We start from the raw sequence: 22,970 nt of genomic DNA, 5'->3' as shown, positions 1-22,970 counted from the left end.
TAACACCATACAAGAACCTAAATAGAAGGGAACAGAAGAACAGAAATGTCCTCCCGGCAGATACAGGGCTTTGGTGTGTTTGTAGGGGAAGTATCTCAGCTTCATGATTTTACCCTGTACATCAGAATTGGAGGAGTTCCATAATAGAAAACTGTACTGTACTTGACAATGTGGCAGAGAGAACAAGAAACCTTGTGTTTAATTTCTCTGTAGCTTTAATTAGGATTCTCAGATCAATTATGTAAGGAGAGATTGATTATTCCAGCTCTTTTGATCATACAGATTTATTACTTTGATTTAAGAAGGCAGGAGAAAAAAAAAAAAGTCAGCACCACAAGTATCCCCTTGTGTTTCTCTATATACATTTATATCTCACTGTATTTCTGCTAGGAAAAGACCCCAGCTTCAAACATCCTTGCAAATTTATCCTATTGATATTGTAGCCCGCATGCAAAAATCTCCTCACCGAATCAATACGTTCGTGAGAAATGAATCACATTTTGCTTACCCACTCCAGTGCTGTGGAAGCCTGGAGACACTGCAAGGCTGCTTTCAGCGAACGCGTTGCTGCTGGGCATGCTGGAGCAGCCCTTTTTTTTTCAAACAGCTGTCCTCACCCACTTGGATTAACGCTGCCACTGGCAGAGTGGTTCCCCCCTGCATTGCTGGACCCAAAGCGAGGATTTTTCTGGTGTCTGGCAGGCCAGGAGAAGGAGGTGATTGTTTCTGGACACTGGCAAACACAAAGCAGCCAGCCTGGGGACTGCTGCAAAGAGCCAGGGTGAAACCCGTGTTGTACCAAGGGGCTGAACCTGAAGTTTTGGCTTCGTGGGAGATGGGCGGAGGGGCTGTGGGATGCTGAGCACCAGGCTGTGGGGTGGATTTCCCCCGGTGCCCCTTGCTCAGAGCTCCAGGAGGGCTGCAAGGAGCTCAGGGAGAGGAGCACCAGCACCTCCCCGTGCATCTCCCCCAGGGCAGTGCAGTAGAGGTTAAATAACAACAACAACAACAACAACAACAATAAAACGCTGGGGAAAAGGCAGTTTCTGCCAAACTGGTCACTAGTAAAGAAAGGCAGCCAGGCCCCTAGGGATGCTCTCCTTGCCTAAGGAGGAAATGGGATTACGGTGGTAATGTTTGCTGCACTGTAATTAAGGTGGTATTGGGACTTTCATTAAAAAGTGTGTTTTTTTTGTCGAGGGGCTAAGGCTTGGAGAAAATTTCTGCTTGAGGCTGAAATATAACATTGTTTGCAGCCACAAAATGCATGCACAGCCTTTATTGTATACGTAATTTAGGATCTCAGGGTAGTCGTGACAGTGGAGGTTCTGCTATTGTTTCCATATGGGTACGCAGGTAATTGGTTTAAGACATTAGTTAGTAAGGAAGTAAAGGCCAGAATTCTGGCTTGACCTCATGTAGGTGACATCCCCATAAATTGCCTGCAATTAACTTCAAAAAACAAAGGCCAAATTCTGCTGTTCTTACTCACACACGTAGCTGGCTTGAAGGAAGCAGCTGCCAACAGGATTCGGCTCCTCGAGTTCACCTGACTTCAACCCTAGGCACCCGTCTCTCTTACCCTACAGCCCCTTTAAAAGGTCTGGGACAAAGATTATTTCCTGGCAAAACTGGCAGTGTGTGACAAGGTTACCTCTGCCAATAACATCTAAATTCCTATTATCGTAGCACCCAAGATCTCGTATCAGGAACCAGGACTGCCAGGCACTAGGAACAGTATGGAACAGAATAAAACAGTCCCGGTCACAAAAACATTTGATTGAAGGCACATAAACGAATCCTTTCCCCTGTTTCATGGCCAGGTTCTCATTATTTCTGTTAAGCAATCTGACTGTAAAGCACCACTCCTGCAAACAGCACACGCTGCTCAGAAATGTATTGAACCTTCTGCATGATGAAGTCCTCCCCTCACACCAATCACTCTATAAGCTTTTCCCACAGGTGCACACACGGTGCCCAGCTACTGCCCTGTTTGCTTGCTACTGGCTGTGTTTTTTTTCCTGGCTTGCATATATCAGCAACACAGCCAGTGTTTGACCCAGGAGATGTCCCGCTTTCAGATACTAATTAGATTTTACTCAAGCCGTTGGCATTCTACCTTTCTGGATTAAAAAAATAATAACCACACGCATCTAGTAGTATTTAATGAAACTTTATTTCTCGGCTGCCCACCACCACAGATATGTCAAAACTAAAATTCAGAATATGAACAGTCATAACATTACAGATTCATAAAGTTGTAATGGATTGCCACAAATTAGACACGTAACAAAAAAGGGAGCAGACTGATGTCTGTAAGTAACTTGGGGATGCTTTACAAACCGCACGCACAAAATACCACATAACACTGCACAGTCCATCGTTCCTTAGAAGAACAAATTATATGAACTGATAGTTTAGGGAGAATTTAAGCATTTCTGAAAATACTTGGTACAAATGTGCAAAATTAACATTCCTACCTGACAAAACTTCTCCACACAGGAAGGTCTTATTAATAGTACTACCGCTAAGTGTAGTAAGAGTAAATTCCTCGTGTGGACAAAGTTACTCTGAGTACCTTTTTTTTTTTATTTAATTTAAATTACTTGGAAGAAGTTAATCTGAAAAAAAGCCAGAAGATGCCAGAATGAATGAGTCTGCACGAGGGTTATAGTATAACCACTAGTTTTAAACTCACACTTTGGCGTGCACAAAAAGAACATTTTCTTATGAAGATAAAAGTCTCCACGTGTAATAACTCGATATATAGACAAGCCCTGGGGGCTCGCATCTTGAGCATTTAACATTTTTGGCCCCGTCTTAATGGATAAAATAGGTGTGTTTTTCAGTCACATTAGCCCAGTCAAAGTAGCTTAATATGATGAAAAGGCCTCGGGCTTTGGCGAGACTAAGGTGTAAAGGTGTGATGTTAGCACATATATCACAGCGTAGGCAAGGCTGCCTTTAACACATACTAAACTGATCAAGTTAAAGCAGGCAGGGGATGGGGAGCCTAGACTTTAACATGAGCATAATATTTAACATGACCCATGTTCATACGCTTACTCTAGATGAGCTTGTGTGGGGAATTGTGGAATCCAAGTCATGATCTTTCATGGTGGGAAGCAGGTGAGAAAAAAATAAAAATAAAATGGTTTATTTTTTTGCACAGAGAGTGAACCACGCTGCTTTCAAAGAGCAGTCACATTGGTTTTAGGGGGACTGGACCTCCACAGTACCTGTCTGTTGCACCTGATGTCTGCAGTTCTCCATCTGGCTGGGAATACCGATCAGGACAAGAAGCAAGGCTTATCCCCCATCATCTGCAGCAGCAAATACCTCACCAAACTGCTGGGAAAGTCACCACTGCTCAAGGGTATGTCGTACCTAATATCCAGGCTGTGCTGTTGCCTAAAGTAAGACAGATCTACAAGATGACAAGTAAGCAAAACTGATGAAAAGGAGAAACAAATATTTCAAGTTTAAAACTAGACTTCTACAGCGCATTCGTTAGCATACAACAATTAACATATGCTAACTTTTTTTTTAGTCCAGCCAAGTTTAGTACAAACAAACTGGGAGACGTATTTGTATGATGTGATTCTGACTTTGCTACTTGATGTAGACCTGGTCTATAATTCTTTATTATTATTATTATTAATCCTGAAAAAAACAGTTATCCAGCTATTTCTGAACTCCTTTGGTGAATACTGATGCACATGTGGAAAAGTGTCATGGGCACCTGATGTGGTCACTACCCTCAGCTGTCCCCTGCACCTTTTTCCTGCAGTTTGACACTCTTGCACAAGGACATGCACGGGCAATGGACTCTGTCCAGCCTTCAAAGCAGCAATAAGCAATAAGACTATGGTGTAGAATCATTAGTTTAGCACAGGTTGAAGACGAAGTGGTTTAATTCTTCAAACACTTAAAATGTTAGCATGTTGCTGATGCATCTTAGATGAAGCCTTTGTGATAATCTGGTGATCTTTTCTGCAATTGAAACACAGGCACAAACAGAACAAAAACTATTTATTTATTTATTTTGGTGATAAATAATAAAGGAAACTATCATTAAACTGTGAGAGTTCTGAACTAATGTCTAAAGAGAAAATACCTGGATCCCATTCCAGATAGACTCCAGAATAATCTTATTTCTCAAGATTTCTGTTACATAGACTGTTTTAGTTGTATAATAGCACAATTGGTATTTACATACCAAGTATATTTACATACCAGTTGTCGTTTTCCTTTAATGATTTCCATAACGAGATCCTTCTCCTTAATGAGCTGATTTAAGACTGTGTCCCGTCTTCAACTTGTTCTACTGTTGTGCATGAAAATATCGCTGTTTGTCATTAAGCACACTGGGACAGCTCAAGATGTTTTGCAGTCAAAACTGTAAGCATGCGCTCTTTAATCACTGCTGCAAGGGTCTCACTTATATTCAAAAACCATACCAAGAAGAGAGAAATGTTTATTTCAAGACAGAAGACAATGTAAAATTCTAGCTGAAAGTTTCAAAGTTGCCCTTGGAAGTTAAAAAACAAAACATAAATAAATAAATAAATAAATAAAAATAGGTGTCTCAGTTCACCTGGGTTAGTTTACACTGAACTGGAAGATCTCTTAACATTCAGTAAAGCAGAGGGCCTGTTCATTTAATATTATGTCTTTGTTGTAAAAATGTGCTTTTTCCATGCCAAGATAATTTATAATAGCTGGGTAGCATGGGCCAGTTATAAACTTAAAAATCTTCCTGACAAAGCTGTTCAAATGTCCTTAATCAACAAAGCACTCCTACACAGGATTTATATTTGGTGACACCGCTTCTCCTAGCTTGTCCCCCTGCCATCACTGAGGGATATAAATAATGCTAGCAAATCTACACTTTCCTGCAAGTCCATCTCTGCCTTGGGCTCCTGCTCACAAGTCTCTTTCAGTCCTTCACACCTTTGATTGCCACAGCAATGGCAGCAGCAGTTTACAGAGCAGACCTGCCCGGCTTTGTTCTGACATGTAAGGAGATAATGCTCGTCCCTGTGACTAATGGGCATCAGTCCCTTAACACGCTCTTGTCCCAGACCATGCTAAACCAAAGCTAGCTCCAGGATTTTGTATTGTGATAAGGATGTATAAACATAGTTGATATCGGAAACAATGGAGAAAAAAGTTAAAACACTGCTAGCCACATATCTGCTTTAAAAAAATAAAAAAATCCCCAAACATCAACTACTCACAGTGGGCCTAAAGAAACTAAACAATATTTAAATGGCAGGACTGGATGAACCACGCGTGTGCAAGCGAAATCTGTTGGTTTCACTGAACGTCTCTCTGCTGTGGGCTGTGACAGTTATTCCTCATACACCTAGCAGTTGAGCTGAGCCCACAGCATGCTCACGTGTCTAAGCTCAAATCAATTTGCACATGCATAGTAGCTCTGACACATCCTAGACTCACCCAAGCCGCAGCGCATGCGCAGTGGATCCGCGCTCGCACAGTCATTATTTCAGGAGATGGCCATTTTTTTAACAGGCCAGATGGCAACCTGGCAACTCCAGCGAATGCCACGCCGCTGATCCGGCTGCGTGGAGGCTGTGGCCTTTCGCTTCCCTCTCCCTGCCCTTCCCTTCCACCCAAGTCCGGGCCTGTGCAGGATGAAATGTTTTCAGTTAATTTACGTTCGCTTGCCTGATTTAACAAAATTCGATGTACTAGACAACATGTAAACATCTAAGCTCCCCTATCTGAAGTCCTATGAGCAATACACCTTTGTGGTCACGTAGGGACACTGTAATACAAATGTTTGGCTTAGAACGTATTTTTTAATTTGGCAGGAACTGGTACATTTTCAGCAGTCTGGCCAAGGAAGTCGCGCCAATAATCCAGCAGTTGTCTTTGCATGGCTGAGGAACTGAGTGGCTTTGTATAATTATGCATACGTACGTGTGTGTTTGTATAGAGATGGAGATAAATGTATCGCCTTTATCTCCACGGATAGATAGGAAAGTATCATGAAGATCTTATTTAATTACCTGGGGAACGAACCAAGGGAGGCTTTTTGTTATGAAAGAGTTCCCAAGAAAACAGGCCAGCAAAAGCTGCGGTTGCCACAGCACGTCATCTTTAATTTGGTACTTCTGAAGCTGACAAGTGAAAATGTTGGTGAGGAGGCACAGCGTTAGGGTCCGGAGTGCTCTGTGCTTATTTTTACATCCCCAAATTGTGCTCACCCTTCGGTGCGCTAGCTCCGGCCAGCTTTTTACCACCCTGACCTCAACGCAGCGCCCAAACCCCTGGGTGACAAAGGCCAGAAACGTCCCGAGCGGGGCTCTCGGAGCTTTTCTCGTGTATTTATTGACACCAAGCCGCTATCGCTGCCCACGGCTGTGTGGGAGCTCGGAGAACTTGTGAGGCAAGGAGGGAGCCCCTCAGGGGCTCACCTCACAGCCGGGAGGAGCAGCGGGCACTGGGCTGAGGGAGGGAAGGAGGGAGGGAAAAGGAGAAGGAGGGAGGGAAGGGGAAAAGAAGAGAGGGAAGGGGAGAGGGAGGGAGGGAAGGAGGCCGGCCCCGGCTGAGGGGCCCCGCGGCGCTGCCCGGCTGAGGGCGGGCGGCGGGGGCCGCCTCAGGGGCTCCCTCAGGGCGGCGCCCCTCAGCCGAGCCCGCGGCGCTACCGGGCCCCGGGGACCGAGCCCCTGGGCGCGGCGCTGCCCCGCTCGCCCCCGGCTGGGCTCGGAGCGAGTCCCTCCGGGCCCCGGGGCCGCATGAAACGCTCTGGAAGGGGCTGCCCGAACCCCGCCTTCGCCTCGCCGCGGCGCAGCCGGGCGGGCAGGCAGCCAGCGAGGCCCCTGCCCGGGGGAGGGCCCCGAGCGGCCGCAGCTGTTCCAGCAGGAGTTGCTGGAAGGCGGCCACGCTCCGCAGACTTTGTCTCCCCCGCACGCAGCGCTGAACTCTGCTCCCCCCCCCCTCCTTCCCTTCCCTTCCCTTCCCTTCCCTTCCCTTCCCTTCCCTTCCCTTCCCTTCCCTTCCCTTCCCTTCCCTTCCCTTCCCTTCCCTTCCCTTCCCTTCCCGGCTGTGCGTGTGGGGCTGGTACTGTGGGGTTCCCCGATTGGGGGGGGGGGGGTGGCACCGTGCACCGCGCTGTGTTGTAAAATAACTTCAAAAAAAACAAAAAACACCACACACACACACCAGAAAAATAAATAAATAAAAGGGCTGGGTAGGCGACGGGGAGCCCCCGTCCCGAGCCGTGCCCCGCTCCGCGCTTTCCCCGCAGCCCGCCCGTGAGGTCAGCGGCGGCGGCGGGGTGGCGGCGCCCGGGGCCGGGCGGGCCGGGCCGGGCAGGCGCAGTGTGGGGCCGCGGCAGGGCGGCTGCCGCGTCGATGTGTCGGGGGGGAAGGGAAGGGAAAAGGGAGGCGGAGGTTGGGGTGGAAGGGAAGGGAAGGGAAGGGAAGGGAGGGAGGGGGGTGAAGGGGGGGGTGACGGGGCAGCGCCGGGATCCCTTCTCCTCCCCGCGGGGAAGGAAGGGAGGGAGGGAGGGAGGGAAGGCAAGCAGAGAGGGAGGGAGGGAGGGAGGGAGGGGAGAGCGCTCTCCTCCCCCTTTTTCACCCTTCCTCCTCCCCTGCTGTTCCCCCAAAAAGTTAAACTTCCTGCTCCCGGCCCGGCTGGGAAGGGGACGAGGAGCCCGGCCGGACTCGGCACACACATACACACACACACACATATACACACACACACACATATACACACACACACACACACACACACACCAGCTGGAGCTGTCAAAACTTCCACCACCACCACCACCACCGCCGCCTGCTCCTGCTCCTGCTCCTCCTCCGCCCCCGGGGGCTGTGCGCGGGGGGAGGGCGCGGGGCCGCCCTACAATGAAGCGGCGGCCGCCGCAGCCGGGCAGCGCAGGAGCCGCCACCACCACCACCACCACAGCCGCCACCACCACCACAGCCGCCAGCTCCCGGGGCCTCTGAGAAGGGGGGAGCCCAGCGGCAGGGATCAGCCGCCACCGCCTCTCCTTCGCTTCTCCGCCTTTTTATCCATCCCCCCCCCCCCGCCCCGGGCCCCGACGGAGCCCGCCGAGCCGGGGAGGGGGTGTTATTGTGTGCGAGACCCTTCCTTCCTCCGCGCTCTTTCTCTTCGCACCCCCCCCCCCCGCCCGCCTCTCCCCGCTCCCTCCCTCCCTTCTCGCCCTCCCTTCCCCTCCTCCTCCTCCTCCTCCTCCTCCTCCTCCTGCTGCTGCTGCTGCTCTCCCCCATGCTGCTCCCCCTGCTACCTGTGCTGGTCGGCGGCGGCTGAGGCCAGCGATGCGAGGCGGAGGTGGAGGAGGCGGAGGTGAGGAGGAGAGGAGCCGCGGGAGCAGGAGGAGCATCGGGATCCCCATCACCATCCTCATCTTCATCCCCATCATCATCATCCATGTGTCTCTCTCGTCCTGCTGACTAGGATGTCAACGGAGGACAAGAGTCTGGTGGTGGCGGTGGTGGAGCCGCCTCAGCAGCAGCAACCCCCCGAGCCTGGAGCTCCCCCCCCAGCAGCAGCAGCAGCAGCAGCCACAGACAAAAGACCTAGGGGCCGGCCTCGCAAAGATGGCGCTTCCCCTTTCCAGAGAGCCAGAAAGAAGTAAGTTCAGCGTGTGTGTGTGTGTGCGAGGCACCCAGGGGCAGGGGGCAGGCGGCCAGGCGCAGGCAGAGCTGTCAGCAGAGCCTCGCCGCTCGTCGCCCCCTCCCTCCTGCCCAATGCCATTTTGAGAGGGGCCCTTCTTTCTTCTCCTCCTCTCCCCTTTGCACTTTCCCCTCCTCCTCCTCCTCCTTTTTCACCTTTGTCTTCCTCCGCCCGTTTTCCCTTTTCACTTTTCTTTCGCCGTCCCTGTTTTCTTTCCCTCTTTCTTCGGAGTTTCTCGCCAGCTCTTCCCCCTTCTTCCTCCTTCCCCCCCTGCCTTTGCACCTTCCCCCTTCCTCCTTTTCGGGCTCCCTTCTCCTCTAGGACTCTCCTTCCTTCGGCGTCGCCTGGATATCGGATCTAATATCCCCAGCTTTCCACGGCAGCCTTCCCATTTTTTCTCCCTTTTGAGGCAAAAAAAAAAAAAAAAAAAGATGTTTTTTTTTTTTTTGCCCTAAGTGGCTGGCGATGGCACCCCCCCGGCACACACACACACACACACACACACAAAGTTGGGGCAGGACTTTGAGGCGCCCGGAGGCTGAGGGCGCCGCTCGGGGAGCTGTCAAGCGGCTGCCCTCGCATAGAGGAGGGGGGGAGACAGCGGCGAAGCACGGCAGAGCTTGGAGGGGACACAACGGGATTTTAGGGGGGGCTGCCAGCCCCTTTGCTGTGACAGACTGCCCTTAATCGAGGGGACTTTCGGGGTGCCATGGCGCTCGTTAGCCCCACAGCGGCCGCCCCACAACGGCCGCCGCCGCCGAGCGCCTCCGCTCCTCAGGGGGGCCCCCCGCTCCCCTCAGCCCCGAGCAAACTTGGGGGGGGGTGGAAAAAAGAGCTCGGAGATGGGGTTTTGGGGAGCCGGGGCTTGGGGAAGCGGGGTTTAGGGAAGCGGGGGAGGCTGCTGGGCCGCTGCTACGTGCTCGGTGCTGGGGGAAGGCCAGGCGGCAGGCTCCCTGAGGAGCCGAGGGCAGCAGGAGCAGGACAAAGCCGGCCGGGGACGTGGGGCTGAAGGAGCGTGGCTGGGAGCCGCAGAGAAATTCAGGCTGTGGGGGACAGCCCAGGGGATTTCGAGCTGCCTTCCCTTTGTGTTCAAGGGCTGCTCCGGCCGGGTGCATACAGCCAGGTGAGCAGCTCGCCCCGTGCCCAACGCCCGCCTCAGGCCTCGCTGAATTTCACCCCGAATTGCCAAAGCACCAGGGAGGGAGCCTGCTGTGCAGGAAGCACGCACCGGAGAGGGTATTTTCCTCTGCAATAATTTGTTTTTTTCCAGCTCCGTGTGGCGTAAATACTCCAGGACACAACTGGCCGTAGGTTGGGTTGTGTGGCTTTTTTCCCTGTCGATGAAAGTTGCGCTTGAAAGATCCAAGCATTCACCCCCTGGTTCTGGTGTTGGTGCAGTGCTTGCGGCTTTCTCCTCATCGTTTTCCGTGTTTGGTACAAATTTTCTCATAACCATACCTGAAAGTAGTTTCCAAGCATACATATATGCAGTAAAGTTACTAGGTTCATCAGCTTTATGCTTAGTTTTACATACTTTATTTCTACGCGTTGAAGCCAAGCCTTGAGCAGAAAACCTTGAGTGCTTTTGTATTAGAAGTTGTTCTAGGAAGAAAAATGCAAATCCCTTGGAAATGACCGGTCTGTCCGAAAGGCAAACTAGCACTATCAGAGAAAACTGACATATCTTGTGTGCCAACTTGAGGCTGAGTGCATGCTCTTGACGAAAAGTGGGCTCTGAAGAGGTAATTCCTTTTTTTTCAGATAGGTTTTTGGTGCCGTGGGAATATTGTCAACTGGTTTTAGGAGGAAAGTAGATTTTCCTGTAAAAATATGTACTTTTGCTGACATGAGTGCAAGCGTCTGTGTAAGAAATGAAATTAGCTGAGACAAAAGTTAAAATTAATCAGTACTCTTTTTCTCTTTACGTTATGGTTATTCCTTCCTGGTGTGGTGCTAAGCATGGCTGGTGTCCTTCTGTATCTTTATGGAAAATCTGTAATATTGGTAAAGGTGTTGTAAGTCATAAATGCTTTTGAAGCTAGGCTGTTATTAAAATACTGATTTTCAAACTTTTTCACAAAGTAGATATGGGTCTTATTGCATCAGTTCTGAGGAAAAATGGTTTTATATCATGTTGTACTCTTTACAAAATACCGATTACAACTAGCTAAGCAAATGCAGAAATAAAATGAGTATAAATAATTTCTCTTGTTTTCATATGACTGCTTGGGCATGTCTTCCTTTTCACTTCTGCGCTTTCCAGTGGGGTTTATGTGCCTCATGTAAACCAGATAAAAGAGCATATGTCAGATCATTTTCTGTACTGTAATCACATGTCTAAATCACTATTAGCCAGTCAAATTGTTCAACTGCTTTATCCCATTATAGGAAATGTTCCACAGAATGTTCAGACTAAGTGCAGTCTAAGTAATGATAAAACTAAGAGCCCTGCATTAAGACAGCATAGCTAAAAAAAAAAAAAAAAAAGAAGAATTCCTCATGGAAGCCTCTGTTAAAGAACAATACAATATTTGAGGATGCTGCAGGTTGGTGTTTTTCCTTCTCGAAGGCCATGTTTGTACGCAAATTTGATGAGTTTAAGTAGACAGATGGAAAACTGCCTTGAATCTGCTTCTGTGGGATGCCAGGGATTCTTAGCTCCTCACAGAATTAGGCTCGTATGTTAAGAGATGGTAGGGTTCTTCCACTAGGGATGGTTCTCTGAGAGTCTTCATCATTGTGCATTTTACTTGGTTATCCATGTAAATACCCACGTCCCCAGCAACACTGGATTTTTTTATGGAGCAGTTGAGGTTTCCTGTAGGTGATGATGGGCCAGGAATTGGTTTTGTTGTGGTGTTAGTGTCTGGAGAGTTCCTGGTGGTAGAGCACGGCATCAGGATGGCTTTTTCTCACCATTTGAAGGGTACAGCTTTATGAATAACATTGTCAGGAGAGTTAATCTTGGGTGAACAGTTCGTTTTTATTATTTATATTGTAATTGTGCCCAGAGGCCAGGGCACCATTATACTGCATACACTACAGATGCATAAGCAAAGCTTGCTTCTGCGCAAACAATTTCTTAATTTAAATGTAAAGATAAGACAACGTATAAATGTTAGAAATGTATTGGGAAAGCACATGGGAGCTGTGAGAATGCTACGAGCACAAGAACGTGCAGAAGTTCAAGTACCCTGGCTATCTCAGCATCAGTGAATGATTCATAGGCATCAGACTTGGAGGATATATTTAAAGGAGGGTAGCCTTGTCGCCCTGAGGATTTTCACAGATAACTTGTTTCCTGCCTCGAGTGCTAGACAAACACTCATATTTTCTTCCTTACATTTTGACAACGGGGTATTTGTATAGAGCAGAGGTACAAATTTGAGAGATAAAGCTAGAATAGGGCATGCAGAGCCGTGAAATTGGGAGCAAGTAGGTTGTTCTTGACATGGTTCGTAAGGAGGACGGAAGAACACAAAGAACAGTAATCAAAGCAATGAATGAGGACAATATTTTTGAAATACCAGCTTTCAAATGAATTTAAGGGTTGTCAAGAGTGTATTTCTCAAAGCAAAAAAAAAAAAAAGGAAGTTGCATCACTGAAGATACAACATGATGTAGGAGAAAGAAAAGGGAGCCTGGATGTTGCTGGTATTGCATAGGAGAAAATAGAAACAGTTAGGGACCATCTTATCTCATGACCTGAAATCTTGGAAATTTAACTCCTGTACTTGGATTATTCCTCAGCTTCCAGGCTTTGGACATGAGTGGCAGAAATATGCTCAAAAAGAAGTTGTAGGGGAAGAGGATTGGATCAGTTTTGACTGTTGTCATTGCGCGAATAGTTGGTTATTCATGGCAATGTATCAGAATAGTGTTGTGCAGGTGCAGCAAACATCTTTGTAATTGATTTTCAGTATTAGAGCTTTGTTAATCCAGACGGGTTATGAACAGCACGAACATTTGTCTTAACAAGAATTTAGTAGCAGAAGTCTCGGTGGCTGTGATCACGATAAGTTACGTTTCAAGTCAGTACCCGTGTTCATTTGAAGTAGTATTTTCAGCATTCGTCAGGCTTCTGATTCATGTTAAAAATGTTGCAAATGTGTGTTGTTTACAACAGCACAGGGTAATGATTTCAGAAAGCTGGAAATTTGTCTACTGAAAACTTTGTGCGTTTATTTTTAAGCATCTATGACTTAATTTTCGTCGTCGTTATTCATTACTTACTTTGGCCGGCGTAAGCTGCAGGAGGTTTTCAAAGGCCATGGATTTCACACATGCAGATAGTTTTGAGGAAACGTAAGCGTGGTGTTTTTGCCAGGAAATGATTATTTAAGATTTTTTATCGTTCCTTTTGCTGGATTCGTATTAGGGTAGGCCAATATTTAAAGGTATCTACGCTCATTTCAGAAGAGCCTTGACTTGTCAGATGTCTTCTCCTTATAGCTCAGCTGTGTTCATTGTGCACCTTCCCTGTGATGCTTGTTTGTATCTTTCCTGCCCCGTTCTCACTTCAAAATTTAATGTTTCTAAATGCTAAATATTGTCTTATACAATTAACATGTTCCTAGATACGTATGCATGGTTAGGGTAAATAGTTACTGCCTAGCATGGAAAGACTGGAGCCTTTCAATGGCTGGGCTGCGTCCTGTTGTTTGGGCAAGGGTTAAGGTGTTAGAGCAAACGTTGGCCTCTGCTTCTGCCTCCACAAGCCACCTATCAAAAGGCTTGGGCCAGAAGCCAGAAGGGGTGTGTGCGTGTGTGTGTTCACACGGTGGGAAGAGCTGGGGCGTTGGGACAGGCTCCACTATCAGGATGTGACACTGGCTGCTCTCTAGTCCGGCATGGAAAGGGACTGGTGACACGCAGGAGGATCCCATGGGATCACTGGGCTGTTTTCTTCCACATCCCACCCTGTGCCTCCATCACCCGAGGAATTCCTGTGCTGTCAGGTGTTGCTCTTGCACTGGAGCCTGGCTTAAACAGCTCATAATCCTGTTTTCCTCGGGAGCTTCTGGTAGGTGATGTCAGTATGGACCTTCTGGTCTGCAGATCCTGGGGGGACTTCTGGGAGGGATGACAGCGAGAGTTGTTGGACATGCTGGCATTTACAGAATTGTTTTGCAATGTCAAAGTTGTTAAAATGCTGATTTTTGTGAACTGGTGGCTTCAGATGTGTCTTAAGGGTGAGTTTAAGCTTAATGTTGGAAATGGACCATTTTCTATAACCCTAGCCTATTGGTTTCACAGTTTGATGCAGACCACGCTTGCAAATGCAGATTGCTTTGAAATTTTTGATGAGGTTGTAATTTTCAATTCCAGTGGTTAGGTTGTTCATGTTTGTGTTTGGTAACCCACTGAACTTCGGTAGCACTTTTCAAGGAAGGACCTCCAAGAGCTATCAGACGGGATTATGACAGCTCAAGTCTCATGACACTGAAATCTCAGGATATTTTGCATATTGGTCATAAGTGCTGTCTTTGCAGAGGTAGGAATAAGAACCCAGTCTCTTGGTTCCCATTCTCTGCTCCATTTACCCACAGCATTTCATCCTCTATTCAGCGAGAGCTAGCTTCAGAAACAACTCACTTCATCTGGAGGATGTGGATGTTATTTTTTTTCTTCTTAGTAGCGTGTTCAACCCCTGCTAACTTCATGTCATTGTTCTTTCTGAAGTAATTGAAATGGACGTTTCTGTTCTTTGCTGCCATTTGAGCTGAGGGATGGTTTTCCAAGGCAGTTGGCTTGCCCAGAGTAGCTGGAGTCGTTTTTTCCACTCGTAGGCTCGTTTGTCCCACAACAGTGTCAGAGGTTTAGCAGGGTTGTCTATGACGGGGGAAAATACAAGTTCCTTATCTACCACAAAGGGTCACACCCCTGTGTTGGTGTGCACCAGTGCTGTGGGTTTACCTTTTTAAGAAATGTTGTCCTAGGTACACTAAAACGTGGTGAAATGCTAAACAATTAAGCTCCTAGTAATTCCAAAAATATTGAAAGCTTTTCTTTTTTTCTGCGCCTAATACGTTTGATTACCAATTCACACAGTTTGCATGATTCATGGAGTTTGGATAACTACAGATGCGCAAGGTTTTATTGTAGCAAATCCTGCTTGCTAGTGAAATAACTCGCATTGAATTCAGGTTTTTTTTTTTGTTTTTTTTTACTGTTCTGTGCTGGGAGGCTGGCCATTCCCACTCATGCCATCCCTCAGTCTCTCAGATGGGGCATTCAAAATAAGTTTGGGCACTTGTTTCAAGAGCTACATTCAGTAATTTCTCCTAGTAGCATTAGTGCTTTCAGATCAGGTAAAGTAGGGATAAAAACCTTAAAACCTAGAATATCCATTACTTGGAGAAACAGAGGCAGGGAGTGCATCAGGTGGTTATTTTCCCCAAGCACCATAAATCTTGAGCTGGTTCTGGCAGCGAAAAGCAGCAGCTCTCCTGCCCTCCCTCTGCTACCAGCTGTTTGTTCTCTCCCTTGTGCTGACCCAGGCATTTGTGCAGCCATGTGGTGAAGTGCATTGGGAAATTGATCTGGGTTAAAACTAACCTGGCAGAGAAACGTGTTTGCGATAGCAGAAGGGAGGAGGCCAGAGCAAGCAGCCAGGGTGCGGAGAGGCAGAGCTGACGTCCCCCGGTAGCGCTGCCAGCTTCACGTGGCTGCGGAGCCGGAGCCTCGGTCCTCCGAGACGGGAGGGCTTGGGTGGTTTTCTTTTGGCTGGCTCTGGTGAATTGTTCAATACAGGAGATCCTAGAGGAGATTGGGAGAGGCTTTTACAGCCTGTAGTCATGTTATGCATGCCGGTGAGTTGTTTAAAAAAGCGCTGTCGAGAGGGTTCTTCAGAGCATTCAGACAGGTGAGTTGTGCTGATCTAACTCTTTCTGGCCCCAAACAAGTCTATCTGTTGGCATTGATTAGATAAGGAACTTTGTTTCTTGCTTTGATCCTCTGAAATATTCTTAAATTCCTAAAAATCTCCTAAAATAACACTATGAGTATTCCAAAAATAATAGCATAAGTGAAACGTTATAGGTTAGTAAGTAATTTCTGGTATTCTGGAAGCTCCTTCCTAAAATATTTCAATAGATGGGCATTATAATAAAATAACACTAGATACGGCTCCTTCCAGAATATTCTTCCCTTTCATCTTTTTGGACTTATTTTCATTAAATCACGCGTGTAGCAAACCCTATTGCCAGCCATTCCCGTATAAATATATAATTACTAATTTGCAGTGCTATATTTATCAACATTTTAATTGTTACTCGTGAAGAAACTGCTAGAAATCCTGTCAAACCAGGATATTCTCCCTTAAACTGAAGGCTTTTTTTTTTTTTCTCTTCTGCTACGTCACTACTGACAATAAATTCTTGCCAAAAATAGTTGTAAGTAGGTTATCGGAAAAAAATCAGCTTCAGGAAAATTTACCAATTTTTGATTTTGTCCTCAGAGCATGCGCAGGTGAAGGAAGTGCAGTCAGACAAGGTGGCACAGTAAGAAGGGAGGTTGGTAGTGAAGATGTGCTCCAAATGTGCAGTCTCTGCTCTGCTAAACACTTACGGCGTCTTACACGACTGCTTGAGTACCATCTGGAAGTAGGAGCTAACCCCAAATGACTGCTGGAGCAGCCCAAGGTTGGTGGGACTTGGGCTGTTGGGGTGACGACACCAACCCTCCTGCCTCCATCTGACAGCCGTGGCAGCGGGCAGTGCTCCCAGTCAAGGTTTTCTCTTAAAAAGATGATAGGGTGGCTCCACAGTGTGTCTTAAGAAAGATGGGAACTATGTTGTATTCAAGTGTGGGAGATTTCTGTAGTAAGTGATCCCATCAATCCTTCAGAATTTTTTTTCTGCAGCGTGGAGTTGAGAAGCACAATGAAATCTTTTAAAATGAATATTTCGTTCTGCTATATTGCCCCAGCCAAATGCAAATATGGCCAAAAAAGACTTCAGGCTGATGTTGCTCGTGCTTCTGCGTGGTGTGTTGGTACCATTTCTGACAAACGATGCTCCCTCCCTCTTGGGTTTTGAAGCATTTGTTGGATGCAACTCCAATGCATCCCTAGGCAATTAGTTTCAGTAACTCATTTTCCAAAATATAAATATTCTTTACTGTGGGGGAATCCGACTTTGTCTTGTACTGGTCACAGTCCTGACTTCCCACAGCTGATGTGGAGAACAATTTTATAATAAACTTGTATTTACTGGGAGCTTGTCTCCTTTGTTCAGCACTGAACAGGCTTAATTAAACCTCCCAATGTATTTTAGGGTAAGATTTGCCTTCACTGATGGCAACATCATAACGTTGACTTGCTTAATACATCCTTCCAAAATTTGCTCATCTTTATGAATTTCAGTTGGCTGAAATGAAGCATGTTTTCCATTTATCAGAATGACTCTTCGTAAGATCAAACGTTCATAACCCCTGCCTCAGCCATGTGCCATACGGAGCTCTTCCATCTCTGTTTCTTCATGCAGATCCTCAGCTTCCTTGAAATCTTCTTCGATCTTAATTGAAAATAATTTGCAAATGAATAGCTTTTGATGCTCTAGCTCATTGTTGTCCACCTGTCTTAGGGCACTTTCAGCAGGACTCTATCATCGAAGATAATCACTGAGGGTTTAGAGATGGCTTCTATTTGTTTCTGAAGCAGAGTGTGAATTTCTTCCAGTCCTTCTGCCTGGAATTTCCCTGATTACTGAGCTTCAGAACAAAATCCATCTCCAGTACTAGGTATGGTAAATCTGTTCTGGGGAGGCTGAAATGCAGAGAACAGCATTTGATTCGGTTTTGTTTCCCATTTGTTCTTCTTCAGCACTACGTACTGACTTTTTTTTTGTCTTTATTCTTACTTCTAAACTATTTTTGAAACTTTGTTTGCCTTTTATATTGCACAGTGGTAATAATGCATGCTGTGCTTTTATCTCTTCCGATTTTTATCCCTGACGGTTTATGCTGTTCCTTTGTACTCATTAAAATGCCCTTGTTTCCATTCCTAATACGATTCTTTCTAGTCTCAGACCCTTATTACTGGCTGCTTTTGATGCACCCTGTATTCATACTACATTCCCTATCTTTCCCCTGAGCTGGAATACTTTGCTATCGTGTGTATTCCAGTACAATAACTGCCAGTCCTCCTTTAAATTGCATTCTCGGGAGATTCTAGCAACAAGTTCAAAGAGTTGGTTGAAATTTGCTTTTCTTATTCCATTTAATTGAAGATAAAAATTTCTTCTCCTTTTTCTCCAGCTCTCATTTTCCCCTTTCCTTGGCACGGCGAGCGCTTCTTGTTACCACTTCCAGCCAAATCTCTGTACACGTTCAGCTTTTTAAGATGGAGCCCGCCCTAATAGAGTGAAGTGTGAAATAACTGCTCTTCTGGCGCCCTTGACTTTGTGAAGCAGTTGTCCTCAATGATTCTCACAAACTTGTTGGGCTGTTTGCTCGGTTATTTTGGTTTCCATCAGACACTTGGACGCTTTAGGCCTCCTCTTACCCTGCGGTTCTGAAAAGCTCTGAAAGCTTCTGCGAGTTGCTTACGAAGCGATCGCCCCCTCGTTTGGTCAGTGGGGCCATTTCTCTCTCCTTGCCTTTTCAGTTCCTTATTCCCTAGTTCCCATTCTCTGCTGCTTAGGGTTTTGTTTCTGCTCCTACTTTTTTCCTCTTCCTCCTGTGGTGGTTTGTTTTTTTTTTCCTATTTGTAATAAAGGCAGATGATTGTGTTGCGTGTTTGTTTTTTCTCACCATGGCCCAGTGAAATGCAGGAGAGTGGGACTGTGCTCGGAAACGGATGGGATGCTTTCATTGTGGAGAAGGGCTTGCAAAGGGGAGTTTTGAAATTGAAAATGAAGATGACAGAAATGTTAAAATTTCTTTAAATCTTGCAGCTTGTACCTCTGGCTACTTCTCAATTATGCCTGTTCTCTGTAGGGTAGAGGAATGCTCGCAGCTAGGAGCAGTGCCCTGACACCTGAAGCATCTTTACAGCAGCCGTGCCTGTGCTTGGAAACCAAAAAGAGGCAACGCTTTGGGACACGGCAGCACCATCATCTCTCTTGCTAGGTTATGGCCATGGTCACTCGTTCCATTTTGACCTGGACCTGCCAGCACCGTCCCAAACAGCTCTCAGGGCTGGCCCAGGAGCTTGTGCGGGCCCTGTCCCTGCTTTCAGTCCCACTGGCAGGTGGCTGCTGTGTTTTGGGGGCTGCCAATGTGCTAATGTGGATGTGAGCCATTGTGTGCTGCTTGGTCTCGAGGCCGAGGCTCCCAACTCTGCTTATTTTACTAGAATAACTATAAAGGGTATTTTTCTAGAAGGAATTCAGTGAGACTGACACCATTCTCATCAGTTTTACTTTCAGCCTCCTGGGCAAACGCTGCCACAGTTAATGTTCTCTAACCCGTAGGGATGTAAGTTTAGGGAGAACAGCTCACAGCAGAATTGCTCTAGAGGGAGCAGGGGAGATGGGATGTCGGAGCCATAAAGCTCTGAGAACTGCTGGCTTTCGGTGCTTCTCTGGTCTTCTGACACACAATTTGTCCTGGTTCATATTTTGCGTAATTAACCTTGCGTCAGGCATCCTGTTGGAGATTTATACAAAGGCAAGAGCAAAACAGATTCAGCGGGTATTCTAATCTATTTTCCTGCCTGTGTCTTCCAGAAACCCTTTAGGAGAGACCTGGGCCCAGAAATGAGGTGGGAGAGGTGGGGGGGACAGGACTTAGGAAATAAGTGACCTGTAAGCAAGATTATTTCAAGAAATTATTTCCCTAAGGCCTCTGATCCAGCAGTAGCAGCGAGGGTTGCCTCGTGGCTGGCTGCTCGGTCGCCTCTTTTTGTAATGGGATGGGGAGAGCATTTGTCATCCTGTCCTGTGGGGTGCACAGCTTGGAGATGACATCCTTCCTGCTTCAGACGTGTCTGTTGGTAAAGAATAAATACAAAAACTTGGTAAACTGACGCAAATATTTTGTGTACTCTGCACGTGGCCTTCTCAGATAAGGGCACGGTGCTGGAACAGAGCAGGGGAGGTGCAGTTGGTCGTGTTCCTGCCTTATGGACAAGCCGGGAACCTCGATCTCCAGGCTCATTAACCGGACATGGTTATTGGGGTTAAATTACCAGTAACGTAAATAAATGTTGTCCTAAGGATACTTTCAGTTTACTTTTTTGGCAATTAATGTGTCTTTTTTTATTTTATTTGCTCTAGACTTGGTCTGGATAGGCGGAAAGAATCCGGTTTTTGAATTGTCAGCTTGACCATGCTGTTTTCAAGGCTTTTTTAGACCCAGGATTCATGTGATATGTGACAGTTTCTTGTCTATACTTAGTTAACATGCCCACGCTTAAAAAAAAAAAAAAAAAAAAGAAAAAGAAAAAGAAAAAAAAAAGTCATAAGTGTCGTGGACATGTATGAACTTGTTGGGGTGAAGCTCGGGCGCTCAGCTATCCCATATCTCCTAAGGTGCAATTTTCCATGTCGGATGGGAATTTGGAAAAATAGGGTAATAGATTTTTGTTAGCTGGTTTTTATCTAAAATCTACAAAGTTTTGCTGTTGTTGTTTGTTTTCCTTTCGCTTTTTCCTTAGGGTGTAGCCGTAACTGAACGTGGGGAATACACAGCTGCATGGATGTGACCCCGCCGCATGGAGCGGCAGCGTTTTCCACCCCAGCTATTAGTAATGGGCCTTGGGGACAGAGCAGAGGCTGAACTCCAGTCCCATAATCATGCCACCTCAGTTTCTTTTTCGGCAGTTTTGTGATGGTCTGGTTTCTGGCTGGATTGTTTTCTTTCGAAACTTGAAAAGAATAATGATATTTATTTTACTGCTCTAAAGGAGCTTGCTAATGAATAGTAGGAAGTGTACTTAAATAGCCTGCATTCTGTTGAAGTCTCTGTGCTTAGTCAGAAGAGAGAACTGGGCACCTCTGAAATGCAGTGCAGAAGGGCCCTGTAAGGTCTGAGCAGGAGGTTCGTTAGAGCCACCGCATAGGAAACCCCTAGACAAAGAGATGTAGCTGTGGTCTGGGCCATCTGGATGCCCTAATGCCCCGATGGCTGTTGTCTGTGCTTGGTTTGGGGCACAAGTTATTTCAGATGGGGTCCCACCATCACATTTTAGCTCTGGGTGTAATTACAGGGCTATGCAAACAACTAATTGAACGTGAAAAATATTTGCAAACCATTTTGGGAAGTGACTCTGAGCTGCTTTGAGCAGGAGGATGGGCTGGATGACTTTGAGGTCTTTTCCAACCTGAGATACCCTATGATCCGATTCTGTGACCATCCCTTTTGATGGTCCTGCCCATTATTTATATCATATCCATTGCTTTTACACAGGAAGGTTATGTAAAATAACCTTTATTTTTTAGAAGGTGTTTTCCTGTTTTATTTCTTGAAAAAAAGCAGTTTACCATATCTCTTTGTTCCATTTTCTGCATTTCTTATTCCCTGTCACCTGGTAGTTGCTTTATCTATTAATCTGTCTGATTCCACATATACTAAATCAGTGATTAATTGCAAACATTTTTTTTTCTTTTTAAAGGACATTTTAACAAGTATCTGGTAGAAAAGGGTAGGGCAGATTTGGTTACGTGGCAGATTTTGTCAGGTTTTTTATTCTGACATTCAGTTTTGTCCTGCTAGAAGTTAACAACTCGCTATTAGCGATGAGTCATTTTCTAATAATTTAGGTATTGCCTTTTTTTCTACCCCTTACTGCCTTCTTTTCAGCTTGTGGTCTGCTCGTCTATATTGGTTTTCAGTTCTTTCTGAATTCATTTGCTCTTGCCTTTATTTCCGTTTCTGGTAAGCAGACGACATTATCATTTTGGTTACGCAGCAGGCAGGCTTTAACCATACCAGCACTTGGTAGCAGTGCTGAGTGACACAGATCGCGGCGCTCCTGTCTCTTCTGCAGTGTTTCTGCCCAGAAGCACCACATGCCACGCTCCTTCAACAGCAGGTAGCATAGTGCTGCTGGGAAACTCAAGAAGAGAGTAAGGAAATTTGAGATTTGGCGAGGTAACATGGAAATTGAAGGCCTGTATTTATTATTTCAAATAGTTTTTCAGAAATGTTTTTTAACCTGATTGAACTTATGCTTCTCCATTGATAGCTCTGTTTACATTTGCTAGTGGACATGTGCTGGTGAGGCTTGATGAGCTCAAGCTACGCTGAGCTGTCTGTGCCGATGCTCTTTGGGAAGGTAGCAGCCACAGAGGTGAAAGGGCCTTTTGGTTGTTGTTCGTACTTCAATTTCACATTCATCACTGAATTAAGTGTGCTGGTTCTGTGTGGTGCTCTGCCATTGTAGTTGCAAGGATGATAACCTTTGACCAAAGCATGGAAAGACAAAGGGAGAAAGATACCTGAAGCCTTTTCAGCAGTATTTGTCAAAACTTGTCTGTCAAAGCCCCAAGGACAGACCGAATTTGATGCCTTCTATTGGGAAATTTCAATTACCTAACTTACGTTACTGTTCCAATTTTATTTACTAATAGCAGGCTTGCTGGATAGGACATCCTGGATGTAATGGCTTTAAATCAGGTTTATAATGGTACGTTAATAGGGCTGTGTAGTTAACACATGAAATACATTTCTTGACCTTACATCATGTTGTTAACCTGTCTTACGTCCAGGTATGGGTCTGGCTCATGCTCATGACAAGATGGAGCAGGGAAGAGGAAAGAATATAGTTTGGCACCTCTTTTTTCTTCCTTTTTTTCTTTTCCTTTTAGAAATGGAGTCTATCTCCAGAGTCTGTCGTAGTACAGATTAGAAACTTAAAAGCTTCCAAAAGCCTTCAAATGCAACAAAAAAAGAAGTTAAACTACACTTGTCTCATCTGTGCTTTGGCATGAAAAGTAGAAGTAACAGAGAAACTGCGTTCGCGGAAGGAGGCTGGCTCAAGCTGATTTGTAGCATGAAAGAGTGAAAGAGCGCTGGAAGGTAAATTGCCTTTACGTTTGAGAAGGATTGCCAGGCTGAGGAAAATATTTGAATTGCCTTTTCTGCTTGTTGTCTTTCTGTAGTTAGATGCTTATGGCTTAATCTCAAGTCGTTGTTGTGATTTTATTGTATTGTGACTAGGAACCCAATGAAATAAAAGATCTAGAAGTAGCAGGTCCACAGAAGTTTAAAAAAAAAAAAAAGGCAAATATTTAAAAATGACAAACACATTTTTGTGCTTCTTGCATGTTCATCTTTGTGTCTTAATGAAGTGCCAAATCAAATTTGTGACCTAGTAGTTATTGTAACCAAACAAATTGTCGTGAGGC

At 45.9% G+C, this 22,970-nt stretch overlaps 1 protein-coding gene across 11 annotated transcripts in view; it reads left to right on the top strand.

Moving 5' to 3' along the window:
- Positions 1 to 7,735: 7,735 nt before the first annotated feature.
- KMT2C (lysine methyltransferase 2C) overlaps positions 7,736 to 22,970 on the top strand; it is a 195,648-nt gene continuing 180,413 nt past the window's right edge. For 7 of the 11 annotated variants that reach the window (XM_082753723.1, XM_082753722.1, XM_082753720.1 and 4 more), the window contains exons 1-2: positions 7,737 to 8,349; positions 8,461 to 8,637. In XM_082753723.1, coding sequence (XP_082609849.1) covers positions 8,462 to 8,637 — 176 coding nt within the window. In that variant the 5' untranslated portion in view covers positions 7,737 to 8,349; position 8,461. Of the gene's footprint in view, positions 8,350 to 8,460; positions 8,638 to 13,683; positions 13,703 to 22,970 lie in introns of those variants that run through there. The other 4 variants (XM_082753717.1, XM_082753715.1, XM_082753716.1 and 1 more) reach the window with 2 other exon arrangements.

Source organism: Aythya marila (assembly GCF_965140915.1).
Source record: "Aythya marila genome assembly, chromosome: 2".
Taxonomy (NCBI): domain Eukaryota; kingdom Metazoa; phylum Chordata; class Aves; order Anseriformes; family Anatidae; genus Aythya; species Aythya marila.
This window is presented reverse-complemented; position numbering and strand designations above follow the sequence as displayed.